This window comes from Emydura macquarii, unplaced genomic scaffold (genome assembly GCF_026122565.2).
Source record: "Emydura macquarii macquarii isolate MOO-44397 ecotype Brisbane River unplaced genomic scaffold, CSIRO-AGI_Emac_v2 contig_1644, whole genome shotgun sequence".
In the NCBI taxonomy this organism is placed as follows: Eukaryota; Metazoa; Chordata; order Testudines; family Chelidae; genus Emydura; species Emydura macquarii.
The window spans coordinates 27320383-27344788 of NW_027131781.1; the positions used below are offsets into that span (position 1 = coordinate 27320383).

The window sequence follows — 24406 nt, forward strand, 5'->3', positions numbered from 1 at the left end:
GTAAATACATGTCACCAATCAGGTCACAGTGACCTGTTAGCACTCTAAATTCAGTTACTTCACTTCTTCTAGCATAGCTATTAAGTGTGCTGCCCTCCTCATGTTCAGGGCACATTTCATAGAGCCTTTGTCTTTTTTTCTCTTTAGTCCCTAGTTCTTGCCATTCCTTCTTAAGTTCTCTCTTACCCAAACTTCTGAAGTCCTGTTTATCCAGAGGGATCTTTATATCAAAGGACTCATTTTTAAGGCATTTTTCACCACTTTCTCTGCCACTTCATTGCCCGGTATCCTGACATAAGCCAGAATCCACACTATTACTAATTGTACTTTCTCTGTAGTTAACTACAATATTTCATTGATTAAGTCATTCCTGCTTTCTGAGGCCCCCTTTCTAATCATCATTACACCTGATCGAGAATCAGGGAGGCTAGCAGTCATAGCTGGACATACATTCCTTTCCTTATTCGGGTCAGTGCCAACAATGTGCCCATCAATTCAGCTGTCATAAAGGCCACAAAATTGGATAGTTTCATAGATCACTTAATTTCAGATTGAGAGATATGAAAGGCCATTTCCACTGTGCTTGTGTTGTCATTGCAAGAGCCGTCAGTAGAGATTTGGCCCCATTTGCCATTTATAAATTCATAAATCTTAGTCATCATGTTGATGGGCCTGCTCTTCTATAGTTTGATTTCCCATGACTAAAGATTTTCATTTCTTCCAAACCTTCCTTTCCACCCATGTCTTTTACCCACCTTTTGACAGCCCCCTTCTAGGCTCAGCTGCATATCTTTATATAGTCCCAACCTGCTCTTCCCAGCTGAACTTCCTCTTCCATTAGGTTTTATTGAGCCTTGGCTTTCCTGCAGGTGCACTATATAAGGTTAACTGACCGACTGACTTGCTCTGCCTTTGTGTGGGGTGGACATCTCACCACAGTAGCCCATGAGGAAGCACATACTGGGCCAAGGCTGTTGTACTCTGCTCAGCAGGGCTTTGCAGATACTCTTGTACATCTGTTCCCTGTGCAGTAGGTGACTCTGGATCCTGCCACTGGACTTTGTGCTCTGGAACGCCCCCTCTCCTGGTGCCAGGATTCCCAATCCCTGGACAGGCCACACCTCTTCCCCATGCTCTGTGATGATCATGCTGGCTCCATGGTTTGAGTTTCATGCTATGCAGGTGGCTACTATAATAGGAATTACCATAGTGGATCAGAGCAGGGTCTGGGGAGTCTGGTGTTCTGTCTCTGACAGCATGCAGTACCAGCTGCTCCAGGGAAGGTGCCAGAATCCCTGTAATGCGTAATTAGGGAATAGTCAGCGCATACGGAAAAAACTGCTAACCCCTGGTTGGCTTAAGACATAAACAGGAAGGTTTATATCCCTCATAATGTTTTGTCCCATCCAAATTGACTTTGAATGTTCTCACTAGCCAATCTATTTTTGAACTTGCCAAGTTCTGTGCCTCACTGTGGCAGTGAGTTCCACGCGTTAATTGTGTTGTGTAAAACTGTCTTTCCCCTTAGCAGTCTTACATTTTTGCCTCTTCACTTCATTGAATTTATCTTTGTTCTTGTATGAGGAGAAAAGATAATGGAAAGTGCCCAGCTGACCTTCTCTAATCATTATTTTATAGGCAATTATAATTTCACTTCTTACTTATTTTCTGTCTAATCAAAATAATCCTAATATTTCTGTTTTCTTCACATAGGGGAAGTCTTTTCATGTGTCATCAGTTTTGTTGCCTACCCCAAGCTCTTTCTATTTCTGCCATATTTACCATTTGGAGATAGGGTGAGAAGAACTGACAACTGTTGAAAATGAGGACGTGCCATCAGATTGCAATATTAATAGATTTGATGGTCAGAGGGGATCATTATAACCATCTAATCTGGCATCCTGCATGATACAGGCCAGAGTGTAAGGTGAGTCACTCCTGTGCTAGGCTCCAGCCAGTCCATGAGCCAGGAGCTGGTCTGGTGACTCTCGGGGCATGTATTTAAGCCTCACAGGAAGAGCAGTAACTCAGTCTGCTCAATGTCACTCCAGGACTTGGAACTTCCTCCTGCCTGACAGTGGCAACAAATGCCTCAAGCCTTAATCTTCTGCAGCCTTCGTCTTGTCCCCACCTTGTTCCTAGTCCTGCTCCAGCCTTGCTCTCACTCAGGCCTTGCTCTAACTCTACTTTGGACTCCTGGCTCTGACCACTAGGCCCAACTGGCATGGCTCTGACCACTAGGCATAACCACCTCTATTGTGATTTCCAGCACAGAGAATTTCACCTACTAATTCCTGCAGCAAGCACAGTATCTTGTGGTTGATCTAGAATGTGTGTGTTCCAGAAAGACTCCCAATTTGGAGGGAGACAATATGGCCTAGTGACTAGAGAATTGAAGTTGGACGTAGGAGACCTGGGTGTTATTTGTGGATCTGCTGCTGAGGTACTTGAGACAAGTCACTTCAACTCTCCATTCCTCAGTTTCCCCATCTGTAAAATGACACTGACTTCTTTTCACCCATAGATCTCAAAGCACTTAACAAAAGTCCTACATATTAGTTGATTTAAAGACTACAAGTGAGGAAGAATTTACCACTTCACTACTACATTCCTAGATAATATATCAATCGGTTCCAATGGTTGATTACTCTCACTGCTAAAATTGTGGATCTTACATCCAGTTTTAGGTTTTTTGGGCTAAATTATGAAGGGCTCCAAAAGCAGAGGCTAAAGGGAGAGACAACACGAAGAGGGAGTGACGTAGTCAAGGTGATGGGCCAGGAAGGTGATCCTGGTGGTGGTATTTAGAATGAACTTGAGGGAGGCAAACTGGGAGTATGTAGACGAGTCTAATACATGGCTCTGCAATAGTCAAGATGATCAGAGTTTGGCCAAGGATTTTGGCAGAACGGGCACAGAGGAAAGGTTGGATTTTGGTGATGTTATGCTGGAAGACACAGCATGGTTTAAACACGGCCTGGTTGTGTGGGTCAAAATAAATGGACGAGTCAAAGATGAAGCCAAGACAACAGTCCTGAGTGACATGGAGGATGGTGGATGACAGAGAATGGGTGGGTTTAGGAATATCAGGAGCTTGATTCTGACCATGTTAAGTTTCAATGGGTGACCGGATATCCATGTGAAAAAGACCATGATTTTGGTTTGGATGAAGGGAGGCAAGTCCTGAGTAGCGAGATTTGTGAATCATCGGCATAAAGATGCTTTGTTCTTCTTTGTTCTTTCTAGTTTACGATCTGTGACAGAACTATATGCTCCCCCCTGGACTACTTAATTTCTTTAATAGCCTCTTCTGAAGAGCTCTAGCAAAAGCTTTTTGGAAGTCCAAATAAGATCTACTAGCTCGTCTGTATCCTCTGCTTTGTGGAGTCCTTCAACAAATTATAATGGACTGAAGAGGCTGATTTCCTTCAGAGAATTTCTGGTTTTGTTATGTCTTTAGCTAATCTGCTCTTACAATTTCCATCTCACAGCTTACCTATCTATCCAATATGGCCCTCTTAACTGTAGTGCCAGAGAGCCTCACAGTTGTTAATGGACGTTGGAGGTGGGGAGGAAGTGTCATGCCTGTTTTACAGAGGGAGAATTTAGTAATTTGCCTAAGATCACACAAGAACTGAGAGGCTAAACTGGGATGTGAATGCAGGTCTCTTGGCTTGCTATTTCCACCACACCACCCTTCCGACCCTGCCATGGTTGTCTTCATTTCTCTTTTCAGCTCAGCAATGGTTTCCCCCCATGTCTGTGCAGAGCTGCCTGTGTGGACTCTCTGGTCCCCTTCCTGCTGATGTTATCTAAGGGTTTGTGCCTCTGTCTGTCTCCATACCATGGGTGTTACCCCTCTCCCCTGTCTTGCTGGAGCCGGTTTCTCTGTCTCCTTGTGTGTGTGTGGGGGGGTCCTAATGGGAGCCCCACCCTCTCTGGGCAGTATCCCTGCCCAGTCTGGGTCAGTGTTGGGGTTTGTCCCGGCCCCCTCTGGGGCTCTGCCTCCTTGCTCCCCTCCCTCGCCCTGGGGCTGGACCCACCCTGTGCGTCCCTCTCTGTCTGTTTGTCTGTCTGCGCGGGGCTCCCGGCTCCAGGTTTTCTCCCTTGCCTCCTGCTGCTGACTGCGGCTCCGCGCTCCGGGTTTTCGCTCTCTCCGCCTGGCTCAGTGAGTCTCGGCGGCTCCAGATCCGTACTCCGCGCTCCGGGTCCCACCGCCCCGGCCGTGCGCGCTGAGCCGAGCCCGCCCCGGAGCGCGGCGGCCGCTGAGAACCCTCGGCCGGACGCGCGGAGCGGCCTGCACGGAGCGCGGCGCGGTGCGGTGCGGTGCGGCGGGATGGCGGCGGCCCCGGGCCCGTAGCCGGCGGCGCTGGGAGCCCGGCGGCTCCATGGAGGAGACTTAGGGGAGCGCCCGGGACGGGACCGGAGCCGGGTGAGTCCGAGACCGGGGCGGGGGGTGCCCGGAGTGTGACCCCCCCGCGGGGCCGGGACCCCCCGCGGTGCACGACCCCCCGGTGGTGTGGGGCGGCCCCGGAGCGTGACCCCCCCGGGGGTGTGGGGGGCGGGGACTGGGACCCCCCGCGGAGCGTGACCACCACGGTGCTGTGTGGGGGGGCCGAAGCGTGACCCCCCGGTGGTGTGTGTGTGGGGGGGGGGGCTGGGACCTTACCCCCCGTGGAGCGTGACCCCCACGGTGCTGTGGGGGGAGGGGCCCGGAGCGTGACCCACCCCGTGGTGTGGCGGGGGCCGAGACCCCCCGCTAGCGTGAGCCCTCGTGGTGTGGGGGGGCGGCGGGGGCCCAGGGCCCCTCTGCCATTGTTTGTTGCCCTCCCCGCCCCACTCAGTGAGTTGGGGGCTGGGCTGGGGGGATTGCTGGGGTGCGCTGGGGTGGGGGTGTCATGGGGCTGTTAGGGTCTGAGGGGTCACAGGCGGGTGATGTGGGGCAGGGTTAGTGCTAGGGTGGGGCAGGATGTGGGTTGGGGGGCAGGGCCAGGGAGGGGACAGATCCTGAGCTGGAGGCAGGGTGCTGTGTCCTGGCTGGATGTGGGGCCCGGGACACTCAGCCCCAGTGTAAGGTGTGTGGTGGCGCTGGCTGGAGCAGGCACTGTGACCATGGTGGATTCGGGGAGCAGGGGAGTGGGAAGGGATGAGGGCAAAGGGCAGACACGGCTGGCAGGGCGGTTGGGAGAGTGATCTCAGATCACAGCGGGTTTGGTTTTCCCTTCTTTGCCCAAATGCTTCATCCCTCTCCTTGCCCTGGCGGGAATGAAGAACTTGGGGAAGCAAGTGCACTGTCTGTTGGGGAGGTTTGTGGTGCCCTGTGCCAGGCTGCCTCCTGGCAGGCTCCTAGCCTCCGGGCGTTGTGCTGGCACCACAGCTTTCTCCATTTCCTTTATTTGCAATGTGGGTTTGATCGCTGTGCTTTCTGATGAGACTGATTTCCTTCTCTCCCCTTGGGCCTATGCTTGATGAGGAGGAAGAACATCTGACCTCTGTGTGTGGGTTCGTGTTGTGTGTGTGAGAAAGCGAGACAGACAGCAGCCCACAGCAATTTCAGGTTCTCAGCGTTGGGCTCGCAGAGGGGAAAAGGACAGAGTCCTTCTGGGGGATTTTCTCAGCACAGCTCACAGAGAATTAAATTCTCCAAGAGACTCGTCACTGAAATGCAAACAGTCAATGTGGGAAAAAATCTTGCCTCTCCAAACACTGTTTCTCCTGGGCGCCAGAGGCAGTGGCATCTGTGTGTCACAACCCTAGGCAAGGCACTTCAGATTGCCTTAGCTGCCCTTAATTAAAGGCAGTTTTGATCCTGTCCCTTGATCCTCTGTTATCATTGCTAGGCTGTTCAGGGAAGTGCTAGTAACTGTCCTTGGAGCCCTGGTGCTGCTGTTGTTTGAAGCCTCCTCCTGGAGCGTGCTGGGCCACTGGAGCGGCTTGCTTGGCATGGCCTCCATCTGGAAGGGGGCAGGGGAACGCTGGGAGTGGTAGGTACCTAGAACTGGACTGCGTGTGAATGTTGTCGTCAGTTGTCGTCTCTTGTTCTCTGGAATGCGGCAGGGCCCGACAGTAGACTGGTCCCTGGCCAGAGGAAGAGTTGGGCTTGGAATGTAACCTGTGCAGGGTTTATCTTGGCTGCTCTGGGGCCAGCTGCCAAGTGGGGTTATTTTCATTTTTCGATTGCAGAAGCAACGGCAAATGTCTCTGGGTGACACCAGTTTGGGTTGTCGTGAGGAACAAACTGGCTGTCCTGGGATTGGTCTGCGTTTAGCTGAGTGAAGTGGAGGGGTGAGGAGAAATGCTGCTCCCGAGATAAAGCCGTGCTCTCTCACTCACCCATTGTATATACACAGAAGGTCATGGGTTCAAGTCTTTCTGTGAGACTTGGCTCTGCTCCATCTCAAGAGCCTCCCAGCAGGCCATTTTGTCCCTGTACCAGGCAGGCTCTTGCCATTGGTCGAGAGGTTGTACACAGATTTTTTTTTTTTTGAAAGGGACAATGAAGATCTCATCAGCACATTTTTTTTCAGAAGAGTAAGGACGCCAGTGCCACTGTCTGTGCTGAATCACCTGCTCGGCACAGCTGGCCGTTGTGTGGCTAGCCTTGCAATGGGAACAGGGCACTGTGGGGGACAGGAGATTCCCTTCTATAGTCTTGCCTATCTGGATGTATTGATAAAAACCGGTTTCCATGCTCTGTACAGTGACTCTGGCACAGGGTAATGCTGCATCGTTCTAGCTCTTTGTTGGCTGTATGTAACCTTACAGAGTATTTGGAAAATCCAATCCTATTTCTTGCTTAGCTTTCTTACAGTGTAATTTACAAGCAAAATGTTACCTGCTTTGAAATGAAAGCATTTTAATAAAGTAATGCTTCACCATTTTCTCCCCACTTCCATCCTCAGATGCTCATTTACCTCCTAAAATCTCTGTGGTTGGATATAAGATGTGGGAAGTGAGCCATATGCACCCTTGAAGTACTGCCACTTCTAGGGTGGAAAACGTCAGTTGCTTAGGATTGCACAGTTTAGGATAAGAATGCTATATCTGTTAAAACCACCAGAGAAAATCAGCGGGCAGGCTGTAATGATCGGAACTAGAGTTTAGCCAGGATACAGCAGGACTATCCCAAGTGGGATGCTTTCTGTTGTTTGTCCACGTCTTGGATTTTACGCATCTTTACATGGCTGTCATTTGAACTGCTCCTTATTCAGTTTTACATGCTATATGTGTGAGCACGCATAGACACGTCTGTCTTACACACATGCACTTTTCTATTTCTCTTCCATTCATTTAGGAAATAAACACTGCTTTTTGCAGGCGGTGTCACGGGATGGGGCCTGTGCTGCTGTGTGGATTAATGTCCCAGACAAGGGCAGCAGCAGTTGTGAATATAGCAAAAGGGACAGCTCCTTCTCCACTGGATTATGGGGTGGCAGGGTCCCCTCATGCTTCCCCCAGCCTGAATATTGGCTGTATGTGTCATGCACTCATTTTCATGTACTTCCTGGCCCCGGGGAGAAACCCACTCTGTCTTTAAAGTATTTATTTCTCTTCAATCGTTAATCCACCTAAGATTGTCTTTTTATGGAAGAATAGGGAGAAATACCTATGTAGTGAAGTATGAAGCCCATTGCATGAGAGCCATCAAACAGACCATGTGCAGACAACAAAGTGCATGCAATAAAATGAGTTAAATGACCTTTGAGAGTACGGGCCAGTGTTCATTAAGAATCTGATTTATTCTCTGTGTGCACCTTTCTTCAGTGTGATGGGTGATAGCAGTATATAGGAGTATACCGTCCCACCAATATGCTGGAAACTTTAATGGGACTCTGTTGAGAAAGGTCAAATTTAATGTGGACCAGTTTTGCCTGAGAATATGCTGCAGTGTCTGTATTGCTTTTTTTTTTTTCAAATTCTCTACATGCTGCAGTGCTGTTTTCCCTTTTAATACCTCCTCCCTCCTGGAAACCCACCACTAAGGCAGTACTTACTTATGGGCAACCCTACAATATCTGAGCTGTGTGGCTGGGCTGACGTGGAGCATGTTGGTTGTGTGGTGAGTGATATACGTGTGACAACTGAGAGCAGGATTCTGTCCCTAAGTGTACAGCAGAGCTAGGTCTCTTGTGGTGGCCTGAGACTGTAGTTGTGTGTTTTGGGTTCAGTGGCTGTGTGTAACTGTGATACATCTGGCTGCCCACTGTGCTTCTCAGTAAATGTTCAGCAGAGAACCAGACTGAGCTGAGCCAATTTATGTCTCATTTGACCTTGTGCTTTGGCAGTCTTGAGCCTGGGTTTCTGTAACTTCTTCAGGACAGGGACTACGTCTCCATGTATGTTTGCACATGCCTAGCCCAGTGGGTCTCTGATGCTGATTGGGTCTCTGGCCACTAGTGTAACAGGAATATTACATATACTGGATTAAGTCTCTTTGTCCCTCTACTACTGAGTGTTATGTAAATATGGTCGTATTTATGGTTCCAGGTGCACTGTTTCTGAGATGCAACATGTGGAATGTGTGCACAGCTACTTCCTTTAAGGCTTTTACGCTCCAGTCCTCATTGTGGCAGGATTATCTGGCATTAGAAACAGCCCTGCCCAGAGAAGATTGTGGGCACATGTTTACACTGTGCGAATCACATGCCTGTTCCCTGACAAAGGGAGGTGAGGCCTGCTGGTGGCAGTTTCAGTGGGAGCAGCTGCTTGCACACCCTGAAGGGCAGGCTTTGGCTGACCTGCAGAGCGGTGGTGCAGGAGGCCTGGGCCAGAGTGGGGTGAATGCTTGTCTGCAACGGAGGGTGCTCCGCTGAAAGCCTTGCACAGAAAGTCTTTGTGTAGCTGTTGTCTCTAGCTTGGCTGAGCAAGGTTTCCTTTACAAGTTTGTCGATTACATGGCAATTCCCAGTTGAAGGGGAGATTTCAGGCGTCTCTTTGGGGATTCATCAGGAGATATGGACCGATGTTTTCCTAACCTTTGAGCCATTCCGCCACTCCCCTCTTTAATGCCCGTAAGCGCTTGTTCCTACTACAACAGTCCAAGTTCCCATCTACTGCTTTCCTCTTGTACTGCGCTTTTTGGTGTAACTCACAAAGGCTTATTGTGATGAGGAATAGAGTTGGCAGCTGTTTGTGGCAAGATCTGCTGTTGTGTCTTCAGGGCTTGCAGTGACCTCTGCGAAAAGTGCTGTCTGAACTGAAACGCTATTGGTATCGTTACTAGTGATTTCTCCAATAGTGCTCATCGTGGCGGGTCTTGTGGTGTTTCACAGATACAGGAGGGGGATACTTAGTGAGCTCTGAAATATGCTCTGTGGTGTAAAGCTGTAAGGGAGACCTGGTCCCTTCACCACGTTGCTCCCAGTCTAGCTGAGAAATGCAGGGCCTGTCTACACTTAAAGCACTGCAGCGGCGCAGCTGCATCTGTGCCACTGTAACACTTAAGTGAAGTGTGCTATCTACGTCGACAGGAGGGGTTCTCTTGTACTGCACCTCCCTGAGAGACGGTAGCTAGGTTGATGGGAGAATTCTCCCATTGACCTAGTGCTGTGTACGCTGGGGGTTAGGTTGGTTTAACTATGTCACTCAGGGGTGTGGATTTTTCACACCCTTGAGCGACGTCGTTATACCGACCTAATTTCCTGATGCAGAGGAGACTGCAGCCTAGTTCAGATGCACTGAACACTGTGATGGTACAAGCTGAAGGGCCTGACAGACCTGGAACCTTGCCGAGATCAGCATTGAAAGGCCACTTGGAAGAAGTGTAACTGCAGGAGAAAATGTCCAAATCTGTGTCTCTGTTATTCCTGACATTGCAGCAGCAGCACCCAGAGGCCCAGATCAGTATCAAGGCTCTATTTTGTGGGGTGCTGTGGGAATGCAAGTAAAGACATGGTCCTTGCCCCAGCAAACCGCCAGTCAAAGAAAACAGTGCCTGCCTGCCTGCCTGAAATGTGTTGTGTTGAGCCATTCCCTCCAATTGCTTGATCTTCAGAAAAAAATGCATTCCAGCCCGGTGTTTTGGTGAAAGTGGAACAAGCCATTCTGGGTGGAACCAAGAGAGGTCGTCCCCTATAACCAGAAGTGGGCACGTTCCAAAAACAAGCTTGTTGTTTAATTCTTAATTCAAGATATAAACCACAGGTTTAATGAAATTCAGCTCTTAATCTGTATTTCCTAGCATCTTCCAAATATTAATGAAGTCCACCTCCCAGCACTGCTTTGAAGTGAGGGAATGGGAAAAGTAGGGTTATCCCTATTTTACAGATAGAGAAACCGAGATGAAGTGACTTATTCCCAAAGATGCATGTAAAGTCAGGAGTCCTCGCTCCCACTCTTGTGCCTTCGTTTTAGTGTATGGCCTTCCTTTTTTACTGATACGATTATGCACATTTAATTTAGATATCTAAGTATCATGCTGCTTGTGTGTCTAGAGAGGATTATATATTGCAGAAACCTAAAGCAGTGTTAAAGTTTCAGATCTGAACGCCAAGAAACCTGGAAGTTTAGTTGTCAAAAGCAATGTTAACTCAGCTGCATCCATGTATACTATGTGTTATCTTCTGTACCCAAATCAAGCAATAGTTGAAAATAGTATTTGTGAATCAGTCAAGGTTCCTGTCTGAGAATCCTGATTTTTGGATTTTAAATTGGTAATTTTTTTGCATTTTATTTCCTTTTATTAGCGGGAACACCCCCCCCCCCCCCCCCCCGCCTCCCCCAAAGGACTCTTTTTGTTCCTTCCCTGCCTACAGCACCGTCAAGATGTGGAGTGATTTTGCAGCATCAGATTTTAAATACAACCACTGTATTTCTATCAGGGCCTATACACCTAAGCCGTTAAAGAGCTGGAAACATTAATATATTTTATACAGTGCTTTTGTCATCCTGTAACTTTGTAATTTAGTTATTTTGTCTTTGCATGCAGTGATTCGGTTCTTATTGAAAACTGACCACCTGTGCAGTTTGAGTGTGTGTAATGTGTTATCTTTTTTGTTTTTTAAAGATGAGATATTTTTCTGCTTGGGTAATTCAGGTAGATGGAAGGATTTTATTCAAAACTACTTCAGAATCTTATTTCTGTTATGGGACTTAAAGAATGGGCAGTTTTAGTCTTAAATGAACAATTCTTTGCGAACTTTCAAATGAGTGAAAATGGGGTATCTAATGATTCGTCTTGCAGACTTAATTCCGTAGTGCTACTCTGAATACTGTTCTAGGGTAAAACCTTGCTAATCTGCACAAGAATTAGTGATCTCTCTCCAAAGATTTAGTAGCAGATGCTGTAGTGAGGTTTCTTGTTGAGAAGATTTCATTATTTTTGCAAAACCTAACACAGAACCTTTCCTAGCATTTGTAGTAGCACCCAGAGTAATTGAAACTGAACTGCAGCTAACAAAATAAATGAGCAAAGTACATTTTGATGCATTATCCTTACTTTTTTTTGTATTCCTCTATGTGCTTGCTAATTCACAAAATCCTGTAATTTTCAATGGGTCATTAGTGTGAATTAGCAAGAATCTGATGTATATCATGGCTTTTCAAATGTGCTTTATTAATCTATAAAATACACCTATTTATTATCCTTCCCTAAAAAATTGCTGACGGGGTTTTGCATTCTAGTATTCCCTACACTCGGATTTGTTCCTGCCTGTCCGGACTGATTGGCCTCTCCTAAACTGCTCCTGGGCTGGCACTTGACAGCAAGAGAGATCACGAGTGCAGGTAATGTAGGGTGCGTTCTGTTCCTGCAAATGAAGCGCTAGCTAGCGTTAGCCAAGGTGCACTAATTGCTTATTGAATGAGGGGAATTAAGGGCATTAGTAGATGAAGTGGCAGCTCCTTCGGTTTTTGGACTCGGAGACATTTTCCGTTTCTGCTAAATCATTTGAGGCTGTCCGTGCTGTGCATTTGTTGTCTCCCCACGGAGGCTTAGAATCCGGCCTGTCTGCTAGATTGAGAGGCCTAGTGTGAGACAGGCAGACACAGGCCTGGGACCTATTGGGAGGGGCAGGCCATCAGGGCAGTGGAGAGGTCACTCTCAGGGCAGTCTGGGGCTCTTTGCGCTGCAGCTGTCTGCACCGTGCCTGGCCTGTGCTACTTGACTCTGAGGCTGGGATCAAAGCAGAGCGGTGGCTGGAAGCCATTGCTTTGCCGTTCACGTGACTCATTTGGATCAATCCAGTTATTTTCCCTGCATTGGGTGATGAGCTTTTGAAGTTAGAAATAAACTTCCCCTGCCACGTTTCCCTTCCCGCCAGTCGGTGGACTCCAAACTGCTTGCTCCCGGAATGCGGTGCTCACTGAGGCATGCTTGCTTTATCCGTGGCCCTCCCTTCCCCCACCCCCGCTGGAGTCCTCTGCTTGGGGAACAACTCCACTAGCCACTTGGAAACACTCTAATTACTGTCGCTATTATGATCACAGACCAGCCCCACCTCCCCCACCCCTTCTGTCTTCCTTCCCCCTTCTCTCCCTCAGGCAGTGGGAGCTGACCTAACTGCAGTTTCCGAGCACAGCCTGCTTGGAACGAGCCCTGTATCTTGCCAAGGTGACTGGAGCTGACAGGGCAGGTTTTTCATGGTAAGATTGCTATTTGCCCTAAGAATCCCATAAATTAAAGGTGGGAAGAGCCTAGTTGGTCACCCCCAGTCAGCACCCTCCCTGCTCTAATGCCAGGCAGGGCGAAGCTGAGATGTAAAGTCTGTGACTCCCTGAGTGATGTGTATTTGTTTGTCCAGGTGTCTTGAAGACATTCAGTCAGCAGGGAAAACCGAAGAGCTTTTTCTCCCAGTACGTTGCCAACTTCCACGCTGTCACTTGTGCCCACTGGCTTCATGGGGCCTTTTATTACCTCTTTGGAGCTCTTCTTTTCCCCCTCCCCTCGCTTGTGATTATGGGGATCCCCCGATCCTGGTTATCACACTTCCCTTTCTCATCTGCTCCTGATCCTTTCAAACAGTGCAACTTGATTGATTGATTGTTAAATCACTGTAGTAACAGCAGTTCAATTTCTGTCTGTGTGCGAGAGAGTGAAAAGCGAACCTCGTCCCATGCGTCCCTATTGAAGACTTCACTGAGACTCAGCTGGGACCGGGTGGCAGTTGTGGGAGTTTGCTCAAATGTGTTGTCAGGCTGTGTCCATAATGCGGCTTTTAACAGTGACCTTGTAACCAGGTAGAGGGCAGTGGAGCTAAAAATATACGTTACAGCCTGGTAAGCGAGCAGTTTTCCATGACACCCTGGTAAAACGTCTGAGCCCTGTCTACACTAGTGCATCTGCACTGGTGCAGGCGATCACTGTAATATGGGTACTAACTTGTCTAATACAGTCAGTCACCTTAACTGGTTACAAGTTAACACTGTCTAGATTGTGTTCACCCGGCAGCTTTTGTGCCATCGCAGCAGTGTCTGTCTGCCTGCCTGCCTGCCTGCCTGCCTGCCTGCCTGCACCTACTACGCTACCTAACTGCCTGTATCAATGTGTGATGGGAAAACCTGGGCAACAGTCCTACTGTGCTTGGGTGGGAGACAGAGTGCTGCGGGGCCTATCCCATTGTGCTTGTCTGGGGCTAGAGTGCTTGCAGGGCAGGCATGCAGAGCAGCACGTGGGCAGGGCACTCTGGGATATTTTCCTGGTTCTCTGTGTGTTAGAAAGGAGGACTGGCCACATGAGTTACAGAGGACAGGCATGGTAAGAGGACACTGGTCTACGTGGAGAAATAGTTACAGCTAAATGACCACGTACAAGCTTAGGCCTCTGGCAAGGGCTGCCATGACTGCTAACGAGGTGTTAGCCGTCAGGTGTGCAGACACAATATTTAGAGTTCAACCACATGAACCGTTCATAGAGCTTTTGCTCATCTCTGTTTTACAGACAGGAAAACCGAGGCCTGAGAAGGGATGTGACTTTTCCAGGGTGACAGAAGAGTGACTGTCAAAATGGGGTTAGAGCACAGTTCTCCTGTGTACTAGGTTTGCCTGATCCACCTCTAGCCCTCGCTGCTGCTTTGCTAGCGTGTGGCTCTCCTGAGTCCTGCTCCGAAATGGAGCTGTGAATACCTACTGACCTAGGTCTCAGGCACACCCATGGCGCTAGGTTTACTAGCTGTCTCGTGTGTTGGCTTGGGGTGTCTGGTTGCCCTGCCACGGATAGTGGTGGGCCAGCCCTCTGAGCCAGCCTTAGTGGAGAGGGTCAGTGTTGTAGCGGGATCCAGTGGGAGATTCCCCAAAATTGCACCCTGCATTGCCTGGGAGGGGCATCTCTTGTGTCTCCCCTGACGTTAGGGCCAGTGAGTGGCATGCAGTGTGGGGCTGCTTGGGAGGCACTCTGGGTTGGGCTAGGCATGGCCCCAGCAGTCATGAGGCTCATGTTCTGGTTTTGACATCGGGTTGCAATGTGACCTAGGGCATGTCACCTAACCTCTGGGCGTGCCTGTCTTCCTCTCTGTAAACTGATGATGGTACTTACCAGGGCAGGGCGGTCTGTGGGCAGTAGGCGGTTAACATTCCTACAGCATTTTGAAAATGGAAAGAGCTAGAGAGATGCTGTTAGCCATCTCTGCAGCTTGGAGGATCAGTGATCCCTGCTCTGCTGCCTTCCCTAGAGCTTCAAGGGGAGCGAGGAGTCTTGGGGAAGGATTGGGCGGGGGTGTTTGGAAGAAGCACTTCCTTCAGCAAAAAAAGCTGATTTAGAAAGAAAATGAGAAGTTATCGAGAGTAGAGATGGAGTTTTTAGGCCCTCCTGGTGGGTGGAACTTAGTGGCCTAAACACAGGATATGAAATATTCTCCTTCCATTTCTTTTGAGCCATAGGTTCAAATCTTTATGGATTGGCTCAGCCCTTCGTTCTCCTCCAGATAATCTGTGTTGCATATAGTTACTGTAGGGACTCTTCAAACATGATATTTTAAGTGGATGCCCCTCTTTGTGGATATTGGAGCATATGATGCTTTTACTAAGAGCAGGTGTTTGCCCCATTGTCATTGTACTAATGTTCTTTATACTGTTTAGCTGTCATCCTCCACCCTACAGGCTGTTGACGTTCAATGGTGCTGTATAGATATAAAGTATATAATATAAATAATATAATATTTGATGCCTTCTTAATTGGAAAATCTGCTGTAAAATTGATTTAATCTAAATATCATGAATGAAGATGGTTCTTGCTCAGTTGTGTCAATATTAGCATAAATTCTGCTTGAGAATGAATTTAGTTAGTGCCAAGTGGTTAAATGACGTTTTAGTTAGGTGTTAATACATGTGAGATGCAAAGCTCTGGTTTTCTGCTGTGCTGATTGCCAGGTAAGGTTTAAAGGTGTATTTTGTTCAGTACACACACAGGCTTTGGTCAAAAACTCCAGGGCTTGAGTGACAACGAAGCCAAATGTTTGCAAATCTAAAGAATTATAAATTCCAGTAGCAACTTTCCTTTTTAAAAAAAAAAAAAAAAATTCTGGGCCAGGAACTCAAGTTAAAGGCAACATTAAGAGTGACCTGCTGAGGGATAAAAGGAAAGTTTGCGCCAGTTTTGCTACTTCAAAAAAGGCCTGAAGGGGTAGGGGTGTGTGTGTGTTTTTAACTCCTACTTTAGTTCTTAGCTCAGAAATGTCAAGACTGGTCTTCCTTGGTTTTGCTGGAAGATTTCTGGGGGGACGGGGGGATGTACTTTGAGAGTTCTTGGACCTCACCTAAAGGGATGAGGGAGAGTGGGGATGTGCGTTGCAATCTTTAACCAGGATATTCTCTCTCCCGAATGTCCGTTTGGCATTGGAGTTAAACAAACTAATATAAACAAGCAAAGAGTTTTAAAATAATCTGCCTAAGCTTTTTCTGAAACTTAGCCCAGGCTAGTTCTGAAATCAGGCCAGGTCTGAAGGCCGTGTATACTGTATGTTACTGTATTTGGTGTTTAATAGGAAATTCCTCTTCGTATGGATGCAATTGATCATGGTTGTCAGGAAAGGCTATATTTGAAAGTTATAAACCCGGGAGGTGGACTCAAGGTTCAGTGTTTACCTTAACTCTGCATTTTGTGACTTTTGATGCTGGATTTCTCAGCTTCAAGTTGCATTAATTTTTTGTTTGTGTATGTCCAACACCGTTTGATGCCAGGTGGAAGTTTTAACTTATAGCTCCCCCGAACATCATAGCAGGCTTAGCTGTGGTTTTTTCCCCAAAGCAGCCTAGTGATCCATATGTAGACAAGGCCTTCTCAGAATGACTATGCTGGTCTTTGTCTCCCCCCCACACCTCCAGTTGCTTCCAGTTATCTGCTGCTCCTTGTCAAGGAGCTGCTTATAATCAGAGTTGAAGGGATACAGTAATGCCATATTCTGCACTTCTGTAATGCCTTTCATTCTAGGATCTCATTGTATTACAAAGAAGACCCAAGAATGGCTCATGATCCACATGCTGTCCAAGGTCAGATTACTCACTATACAAAGGTGCAGCCTGTGGAAAGGACAGGTCCTAGCATGCATTGTTCTACTTCTAGCCAAAGGATCTGGCTGCATTGCATGCTGGGACCTGTAGTCTTCATGGGGGTGCACCTCCATTAAAACAGGAGGGTGGCTCCATTTTTTTCAAAGTGGGTGCAGCATTCTGCTCCTGGCAGGTTGCCAGCCTGGCCCACGGTTGGGCAAACTTTGGTGGCCCCTGGTCTTTTGCATGATGAGGAAAAGAAAGTGACCTGCTAGCTCTTCCATTCAAACCTTGCTTAATTCCAGATTTAACAGTGTGTTTTGAAACCCTGGACTTCAGTGTGTTTTGGAAGATCTTGTACTCCCACGGTGTGAACGTGATTCAGGAAACCTACCCCAGTTGGGTGGCAGTTCTCCGCGGTGTGATGGTAAATCTCCTTTGTCTGCTCCAGCCTGACTGATGTGTGGGGGAGAGCAGAACCCCCTCCCCTGCACTGTTCTTGAGCTGAAAGCAGCAAGTGAGGGAGGAAGCTCCTTTGTGCAGATTTCTCAGTCTCCTCTTGTGCGTGCCAGCTGGCTCTCGTTCAACATTTTTTTTCATTGCTAGAGAGAGGGGGCGGGGAGAAAGGAATATCTTTAAAAGAAATCTACAAAAATGACATGAGTGTTGTTTAAGGGAAAAAAAAAAAAAGAAAATCCAACCCAAACAAGCCAGGCTGGGGGATTACAGAGGTAGCGTTAGAAGTCGAGAGCAGAGAGCTAGCACTGCAGCTCTGGAAAGGAAGGCGCGTCCCCTCTTGAGTTTCTTTAGTCGTAAAAGGAAACAAAAAGGGATCTTGTGTAGAGGCAGCGTATGGGGAAGGCTGTAGGCTGGCTGCCAGCAGTATATGGCGGGAGAAAAGGCCTGCAGTTCAGCGTCCTCTCGTGTTTCTGCATTGTCCCACTTGGAAAGCTGGGCACCAGTGGGGCTGGGTGGGGTGCTTGTTCTGTGCAGGGCAACGCTGCAGAAAGCAGCAGTTCTTACTTTGTTGTGACTGAGATTTTGCTCCTCTGATTCCACCCCTCCCTCCAGCCAGTGCTGGGTTTACCTCCCACTCCTATCATTGGGGGCTGCTCTGGAGCAGATGGGTACGTTTGCTGTCTTGGACCGGGCCCAGGGAGGGCGAGCAATGATTTGAAATCCTCTGCTCTGCTGTAGAGTGGCAGCCGCCTGGCCAGAGGAAACACCTCGCACAGGAGATTTTCCGTCGTCGTTGCTGTTCCTCGTTGCGGGCATTCCTGAAAGTTAATCAGGGTGAAAACTGCAGTCAGTCATGTCTGGAAGCCACCAGAGGCTAATCCCGGAGCGCTGCAGACTCGAGTACATGGGTAGGAGAGAGTCTCTTTATGTGTGGGCAGGCTGACTTGATGCCTGTGGCATAGCTTGCTCCTGGTTTTTGTCACCCTTGGGCATTAAATCATTCCCTGTTTAGGTTTTTCTGCCTCTTGCTCTGCTGCAACAGCTCAGAAGGAAGGCCGGCTCCATGGGTTTGCAGTGGAGCTGCTGGGGTGTGTTTCAGCACAAAGAGCTACTGCAGTTTCCTACTTCTCCTCCTGGTGCTGGTGTGTTTGCAATGCTCCCTAGCTCTGTTTGAATAGCTTTCTCTAGGTGTGTTTGCCAGTGGCTGTTAGCTCGGAAAGTGAACTTTCCGGTTTGTCTCTAATACATTGGCTCCTTCCCAGTGCATAGATGTGGATTGTGGAGGTTCCAGTACCAAATGGAGCTGAATTATTCATGTCTGGCCCTGTGTATTTGTGCAGCATTCCCCAGTGGATAGCTGTCTCCCTGGAGGACCTCTGCTCCAGGCTGGCTCTTAAAATGCCTTGTTGGCAAGTTTCCAGCCTCACAGGTGACCGCATGCTTTTTCTCTTGTGTAGGGAGGGATCAGTACTGCAACGGCAGCGGGACGGACGGATGAGTTCTAGCTGCATAAGCCTCTTCAGTGTTTTCTGTGGTTCTGTGATTTCCTTCTGTCTCTTCTTCTTCCAGAGAAGGCAGAGTGTCTGATGGGCACCCAGTGGGGGCAGCTTGCCAGGAACCAAAGGGCTGTGCAACATGGGCATCAATGGATCAAGTTGTAATGGGAGTCTTCCTGAACAGGTCCTGACATGCACTGCTTGCTCTGCCGCAAAGCGGGGACAGTGCTGCAGCCGGGACCTGTTGTCAGCATAGGCTGTGTTCCCTGTGATGGCAAGGGTGTCCACAGGCTGTGTTAGTGTCTCCTAGTGCATGTGTGTTGGAAATTCTCTGTGTCATCTGATTCAGTTATCAGCCAGCGCAATGTGAGGGGGGTGACATGATCAGGGCCCCCTGAAGTTCTCTGCTTTGCCTTATTTACAGGTGTTTTCTCTTCTTTCTCCGTGGGGGAGACAAGTCCTGCCTTTAATTACCCTAGTACAATCTCACTGGGGTCCCTTGTGTTGCACGCGTGAGGCAGAGGGCACAGCGTGCGTTGGGTTGTGTAGCTTGAAAAAGAGATCATTTCCAGGTGGGCAGACCTGCCCCGGCTGGGCACCAGCTGATCAGCCTTTGCAGGCTGCTGCAGATAAATTATCCATGGCTCTTAGTTACTTGCCTGCTGTGGATCTCACTGAGTCCCTGACCCTCTTGGGGCATTTGGAAGCTGCACATGTTTTCCTCCCAGCTCTACACTGAATCTGTTATACTCTGCTTAGCTGAGAAGCCACTTCTCTGGGGTGGCAGCTCTTCCTCTATGGTTTGCTCTGTTGGAGTGGGACCAAATCACATCCCGTCCGATGGCTAAGGTTGAGTTAGAACCTGGAGGATAGAAATTGGGACTGAATGATCGTGCTGTGATGGAGAGGGCTGCTTTAGTCATTCATGTGGTAAGAGATGTGCGCAGGATAGTGTAAAGGGATCTCAGGCTCTGTGTGAATTGCTTTTCCGGGGTGGCCTAGTTCCTCCTACTGCAGTGGCTCTAAACCATCCCTGTTGTAAGATGGTGGGGTAGACTCTCTGGAGTGCGAGAGATGTCTCCATCTCCTTTAAAGCTGGCTCATTGGCTGAACGGCACTCGGAGTTACTGTGTTTTTCCTCCCTTGCCTCCTGGATGTTCCTTGCTGCCGTTTCAGCCTGTCCCGGCTTGTTCTGTCCATGGCACTCTCTGACCTCCCCGTCTCCTCTTGCATCTCCTCTACAGGCTCAATGTACCCTTATCTCTTACTTTCCAAACCTTTGCTCATTCCTCTGGCTTCTTTCTCTGGGCTCTTAGTGGAGTTCCCGAACCCTTTTTCCGTTTGGTGAGGTGGGGGTTTGAGGACATTTACGGATGCTGGGTCTATTTGCTAGGTTCTAGGCATTTAAAAATACCGTTGAGAATACAGTTGAGGGAGCATAGAAGTGAATCAAGTGGGAATTGTACACCATGACCTGTGCTGTCCTTATTGTAATATGGCCATGCAAACTACAGCTCCCAGCATGCAATGCTTGCCCCTGATTACATTGCCTTATCCTTGCATCAATATCCAGCATTGTATGCTGGGTCTAGTAGTTTTTACAGGCTGCACCTCAGTATCAAAAGGAGGGGGGACAGCTACTATGTGGTCTGCTGGATATAAATCAGGTGGAGTCCTTTGGACTCCTGACAAACTGTCTAAGAGGCCCTTGGTGTAGGGTAAATATTGGGCACCCTGAGGGAGGCTGGTCTGTATCTCACCAATAGCGCCCATGAGCCATCATCACGCAGCAAAACCTTGATCAGCAAGTGCCTTCTGCATGTGGGAGGAAAGGAGGCATTTGGGCAAAGGTCTGTTACTGCAGTTGTTGTTTCTGAAGTGCCCTGGGGAGATACCTGTGCCCCTTGTCCTTGGGCTGATCGCACCCCCAGGCGGGGCCTTTGTGGCCTGAAAGCTTTGGCAATCAAATTCATTATCGGCCTCGTGCATCTGGACAAAGAAATGGCTGAGGGCTGGCGATACAAAGGCATTTCTTTGCACGTAGAGCCTGTGGTGGCCAGGGGTTGGGGCCGGGGGCTGACTGGGTGGTTTTGTGCTGCTTTGGATGTGAAGAGCTTCTCCTTGTTTTGGAGGGTGGCTGTGGGGGAGTGAGGGGAATTGATCATCGCACATTTCCGTCCCTCCCCTAGGCTGATCCATGCAGGGAGCAGTCTGTTTGTGATCTCAGCTGGAGGAACAAAGCAGGAATGGCACTATCTGGCAGGGATGGACGGGGAGAGTGGCTCCAGAGAGGCAGGTAGATCTTAGCAGCTGGTGGGTCAGAGCTGAGGATGTCGACTGTTGTGCCCCCTCCAAGCTGGGAAGTGGATTACCGGGGAGGGGGGCTGGGGCAAGGGAAGAGGGAGGGAGGAACACGCATGGCGGCTTTTGAAAGCTGTTAGTGACTCCAGTGTCGCGTGCAGCGTTCTCCTGGTTCTGCACTTTCTCTGCCATTGAAACGAGAGGTCAGTGCTTTTCATTTCCAGCTCGCATGCTAGTCCCTAGCTCCTGGGGTTAAAAATGTCTGTAATGACCTATCAGAGAGGGGATTGTTAGGTGCACAGAGCCAGCGATGCTGGGGGGAACAGATGGAAAATGGTCTGGCTGCTGCAGCCCGTCTGATGAAAGAATCCTTGGCATTTTTACAGTGTTTGTGTCTCTGAAAATGAACCACGAAGCTGCTTTCCAGGCTCCTGCCTGCTGGGGTTTAAAAAAGAATGTGTTTTTTTAAAGTCACCTGCTTTTGAAGTGTTGCTCATAAATAACCCCAGGACTCTTTGGCCCTGTGTTCGGCAGAAGGAGGAAGAGGACAATGAGAAGGGCCGCATTGAGAGGGGCGGCCAAGGGTTTCTGGGGAGATCCTGGAGAGGGGTTTGCTGGGCCGAGAGCCTGGCTGCTGGCACGAACGCTATTTCATGTGTTAATTACAGCTCATGATGCCGTCGCCACTAGCCACTTTCCGTGAGTGACTTCGGTGCTTTTCCCCACTTGCTACATAATTGCTTCCAGGGAAATGTCCAGCGCCAAGGTCTGTGTGTCTGCTTTGGGGATGGGGAACGTGAGGGAGAGGACGCTAGCTCTGGCTGGGGGAGCCGGCAGAGTGTGGGCACGTGAGTGCTAGCTTCCGTCAGGCAGTGCCACTGGTGCCCCTTAAATACGCAGGCCCCACGGCTGTTTGAGCCCTTGGTCCCTATGTAGTGCTGCCGATACCCCTCAGTCCTGACCTGCAGCCCCCCTGCTATTCCAGTCCAAGGCTCCCTCTTCCTCTGCTGTAGATCTGCCAATGCCCCTCAGTCCTGACCTGGAAGCCCCCACTCCTCTTGTGCCGTGGGCCTCTCCGGATCAGTCAGTTGTGCTGAGTATTGTGGTGGCTTTCAAATGTGGCCAGGCGTCCCTGGGAACTCTAAAGTGAGCTGATGCCTTCTGTTCTTTTGCTGGAAATCTGACGTGAGCTCTGAGCGCCAGGGATGGAAAACGAGTCCCTGCCGCTTGGCCCCGGCTGATCCTGATGGCTCTGACGCTGGCTCCGGTCATTCGGAGGTTAGATGTCGGTTTCCCACCAGGGCACTAAACTTCCCTGGTAAGTGACTCTAGTCCCATGCTGTGCAGCGTATGTAGGGCACACGGCACCGATCGACGCTCCCACCCCTGCGGGGCACAAGAGGGGAGGCTGCGTGCGGGGAAAGCTCAATAATTCAGAGGGAAGTGGCAAGCAGGGAGCCTGTGAGTAATGTCTTGTTGGAGCTGAGAGCTGTGACCGGCCGGGCCTGTATTGATTGAGGAAGCGATGCCGGATGACCGCTGCCACGGGGACAGCCAGAGTGCTAGGGACTCCTCCGAGAGCCTTGCGTGGGGACCCTGCAAGGGCGAGCGTGACGGCGTGGGCTGTGTGATGGGGCTGGGGCAGCCTGAGGGCAGGCTGTTGAGTTTCAAGGGGCAGGTAGCTTGGCTAAGGCAGTGTCTGTGGTGGGGGCTGGAAGGCGGGGGTGTTTGGGATTGTACCCCACACGGGGGGGGGCTAAGTGCCTGTCTGCATCCAGACTGGGGACAGCGGGCCTTGGGGCCTGCCAGTCAGCTTCAGTCTCTGAAATGGTGTAAGTTAAGGTGAGTGTTTCTTCAGTGTGAAACAAGGTAGGTGCGGGCAGCTGTACCCCGGGGCTCCTAGGGGCTGGTAATTGAGTGCAGACGCGTGTATGAGAGAGGAAGCGGGGGTCAGGCTCCCCGTGGCTGTGGCGGGGTGCAGGTACCTAGAGGGCCCCTATGGTGGCGAAGGTGCATGTTCCCGTCACAGGAACATCTTTCCAGCAGGCTTCCTCGCATCGCTCTGTGTAACCCCTGTTCTGGTTCTCCCTGTGTAACCCCTGTTCTCGCTCTCCCTTCCAGCGATGATGCCGTCACCTGGGCAGACCCTGACCACTGGAGGCCAGAGGACATAGCTGCAGCGGCTGCCTGGGATCCGGAAGGTGTGGAGGCGGAGAAGAGCCTGGGACCTTGAGGTGGGCTGTTAACTCTAAGATGTCCTTGAGCAGCGGAGCTTCCGGCGGGAAAGGAGTGGATGCGAACCCCGTTGAGACGTACGACAGTGGGGATGAGTGGGACATTGGAGTAGGGAACCTCATCATTGACCTGGACGCTGACTTGGAGAAGGACCAACAGAAATTGGAAATGTCGGGCTCCAAAGAGGTGGGGCTGCCGGCGCCCAATGCCGTGGCCACGCTGCCTGATAACATCAAGTTTGTGACCCCGGTGCCGGGCCCGCAGGGCAAGGAGGGCAAGTCCAAATCCAAGAGGAGCAAAAGTGGCAAGGACAGTGGCAAGCCTGCCCCAGCATCCTCTCTGTTCGCTCCCGGCGAGGGGGCCAGTGGCAAGAAGGAGGTTCAGGGACGCGCCGGGGATGGCGTCAGTTCTGGCGGCCTGGTGGCTGCTGTCGTCCCAAAGGGCACTGAGAAGTCGGCCAAGGCGTCTCGCAGCGTGACCGGCTCCAAAAAGGAGAAGGAGGGTGGCTCGTCCAAGAGCAAGAAGGAAAGGAGTGAGGGTGTGGGGGCTCAGTCAGAGAAGGAGCCCGGCGTGCTGCAGCCTCTCGCCCTGGCTGTGCGGGTGGGACAGTATGATGCGGGCCCAGGGCCAGAACCTGCTGCAGCGGAGCAGCTCGGGAGTATAGCTATCGACACGGGAGCGGCGCTCAATCCTTTGGGAGTTAAATCGGAGATGGAGGATGGGGAAAGTGAGTGCCGGCAGCCGAAAAAGGTCAAATCGGAGAAGGTAAGAGCCAGGCGAGCTGCCAGCCTGCTGGGGTGGGTTGGAGGGACATTGCCATGGAGATCTGGCAGCCTACGCAGCCCCATGTCTTCTCCCCATTCCAGTGGAGTGGTGGGTGCAGGCAGCGGGACTGCTCCCCCTTCAGCAGCAGGAGGTGGAGGCAGGGACAGGTGGGGAGCCTCTCTGGCTCTAGAAACAAGAGAACTTGCTGCGTGTGATGCGCTGGGCTCTGGTGAGCTGTAACGGGGTGGAACTGGGAACAGGAGAACTTAGAACTGCATTTTGGAAGCTGCTTGCCAACAATATGTGTTGGGCCAGGAAATGGCTCCCTGGGCCAGAGATGGAAGCCGGTTTTGGCCTCTTTAAAATGGACAGTGCATTGAAGAGCTGTCCTTCCTTAGCCTCTGCGAGATGGGCCTCTCTGGATCCCCCATCCTCAGCTTAGTGTTTACGGTGAGGGAAGAGCATCTCGCCACCCCGTGGGCCTGTGTAGGATTGTTCCCTACAATCAAGGCATGGTGTACTTTGCCGCACGCTGTGGGATGTAATTTGTCTTTTGTCGCTGAGAAGAGGATGCGTCTCTTAGCTTCCTCCTTTGTTGGCAGGGCTGGAGGTGGCTTGAGCTTCTAGCTCCCCAGCAGTCCTCCACAGCCATGAACTGCGTTGCTGGATACACCGGGGCCTGTGATGCTGGACAAATGGCTGTAATTGAGGTCTGGAGCTAAGTGGGC

At 50.2% G+C, this 24406-nt stretch overlaps 1 protein-coding gene across 1 annotated transcript in view; it reads left to right on the forward strand.

Moving 5' to 3' along the window:
* Positions 1–1816: 1816 nt before the first annotated feature.
* ZNF609 (zinc finger protein 609) overlaps positions 1817–24406 on the forward strand; it is a 121816-nt gene continuing 99226 nt past the window's right edge. The window contains exons 1-3 of the mRNA XM_067556028.1: positions 1817–1927; positions 3737–4432; positions 22800–23678. Of these exons, the coding sequence (XP_067412129.1) occupies positions 22932–23678 (747 nt within the window). The 5' untranslated portion in view covers positions 1817–1927; positions 3737–4432; positions 22800–22931. The remainder of the gene's footprint in view (positions 1928–3736; positions 4433–22799; positions 23679–24406) is intronic.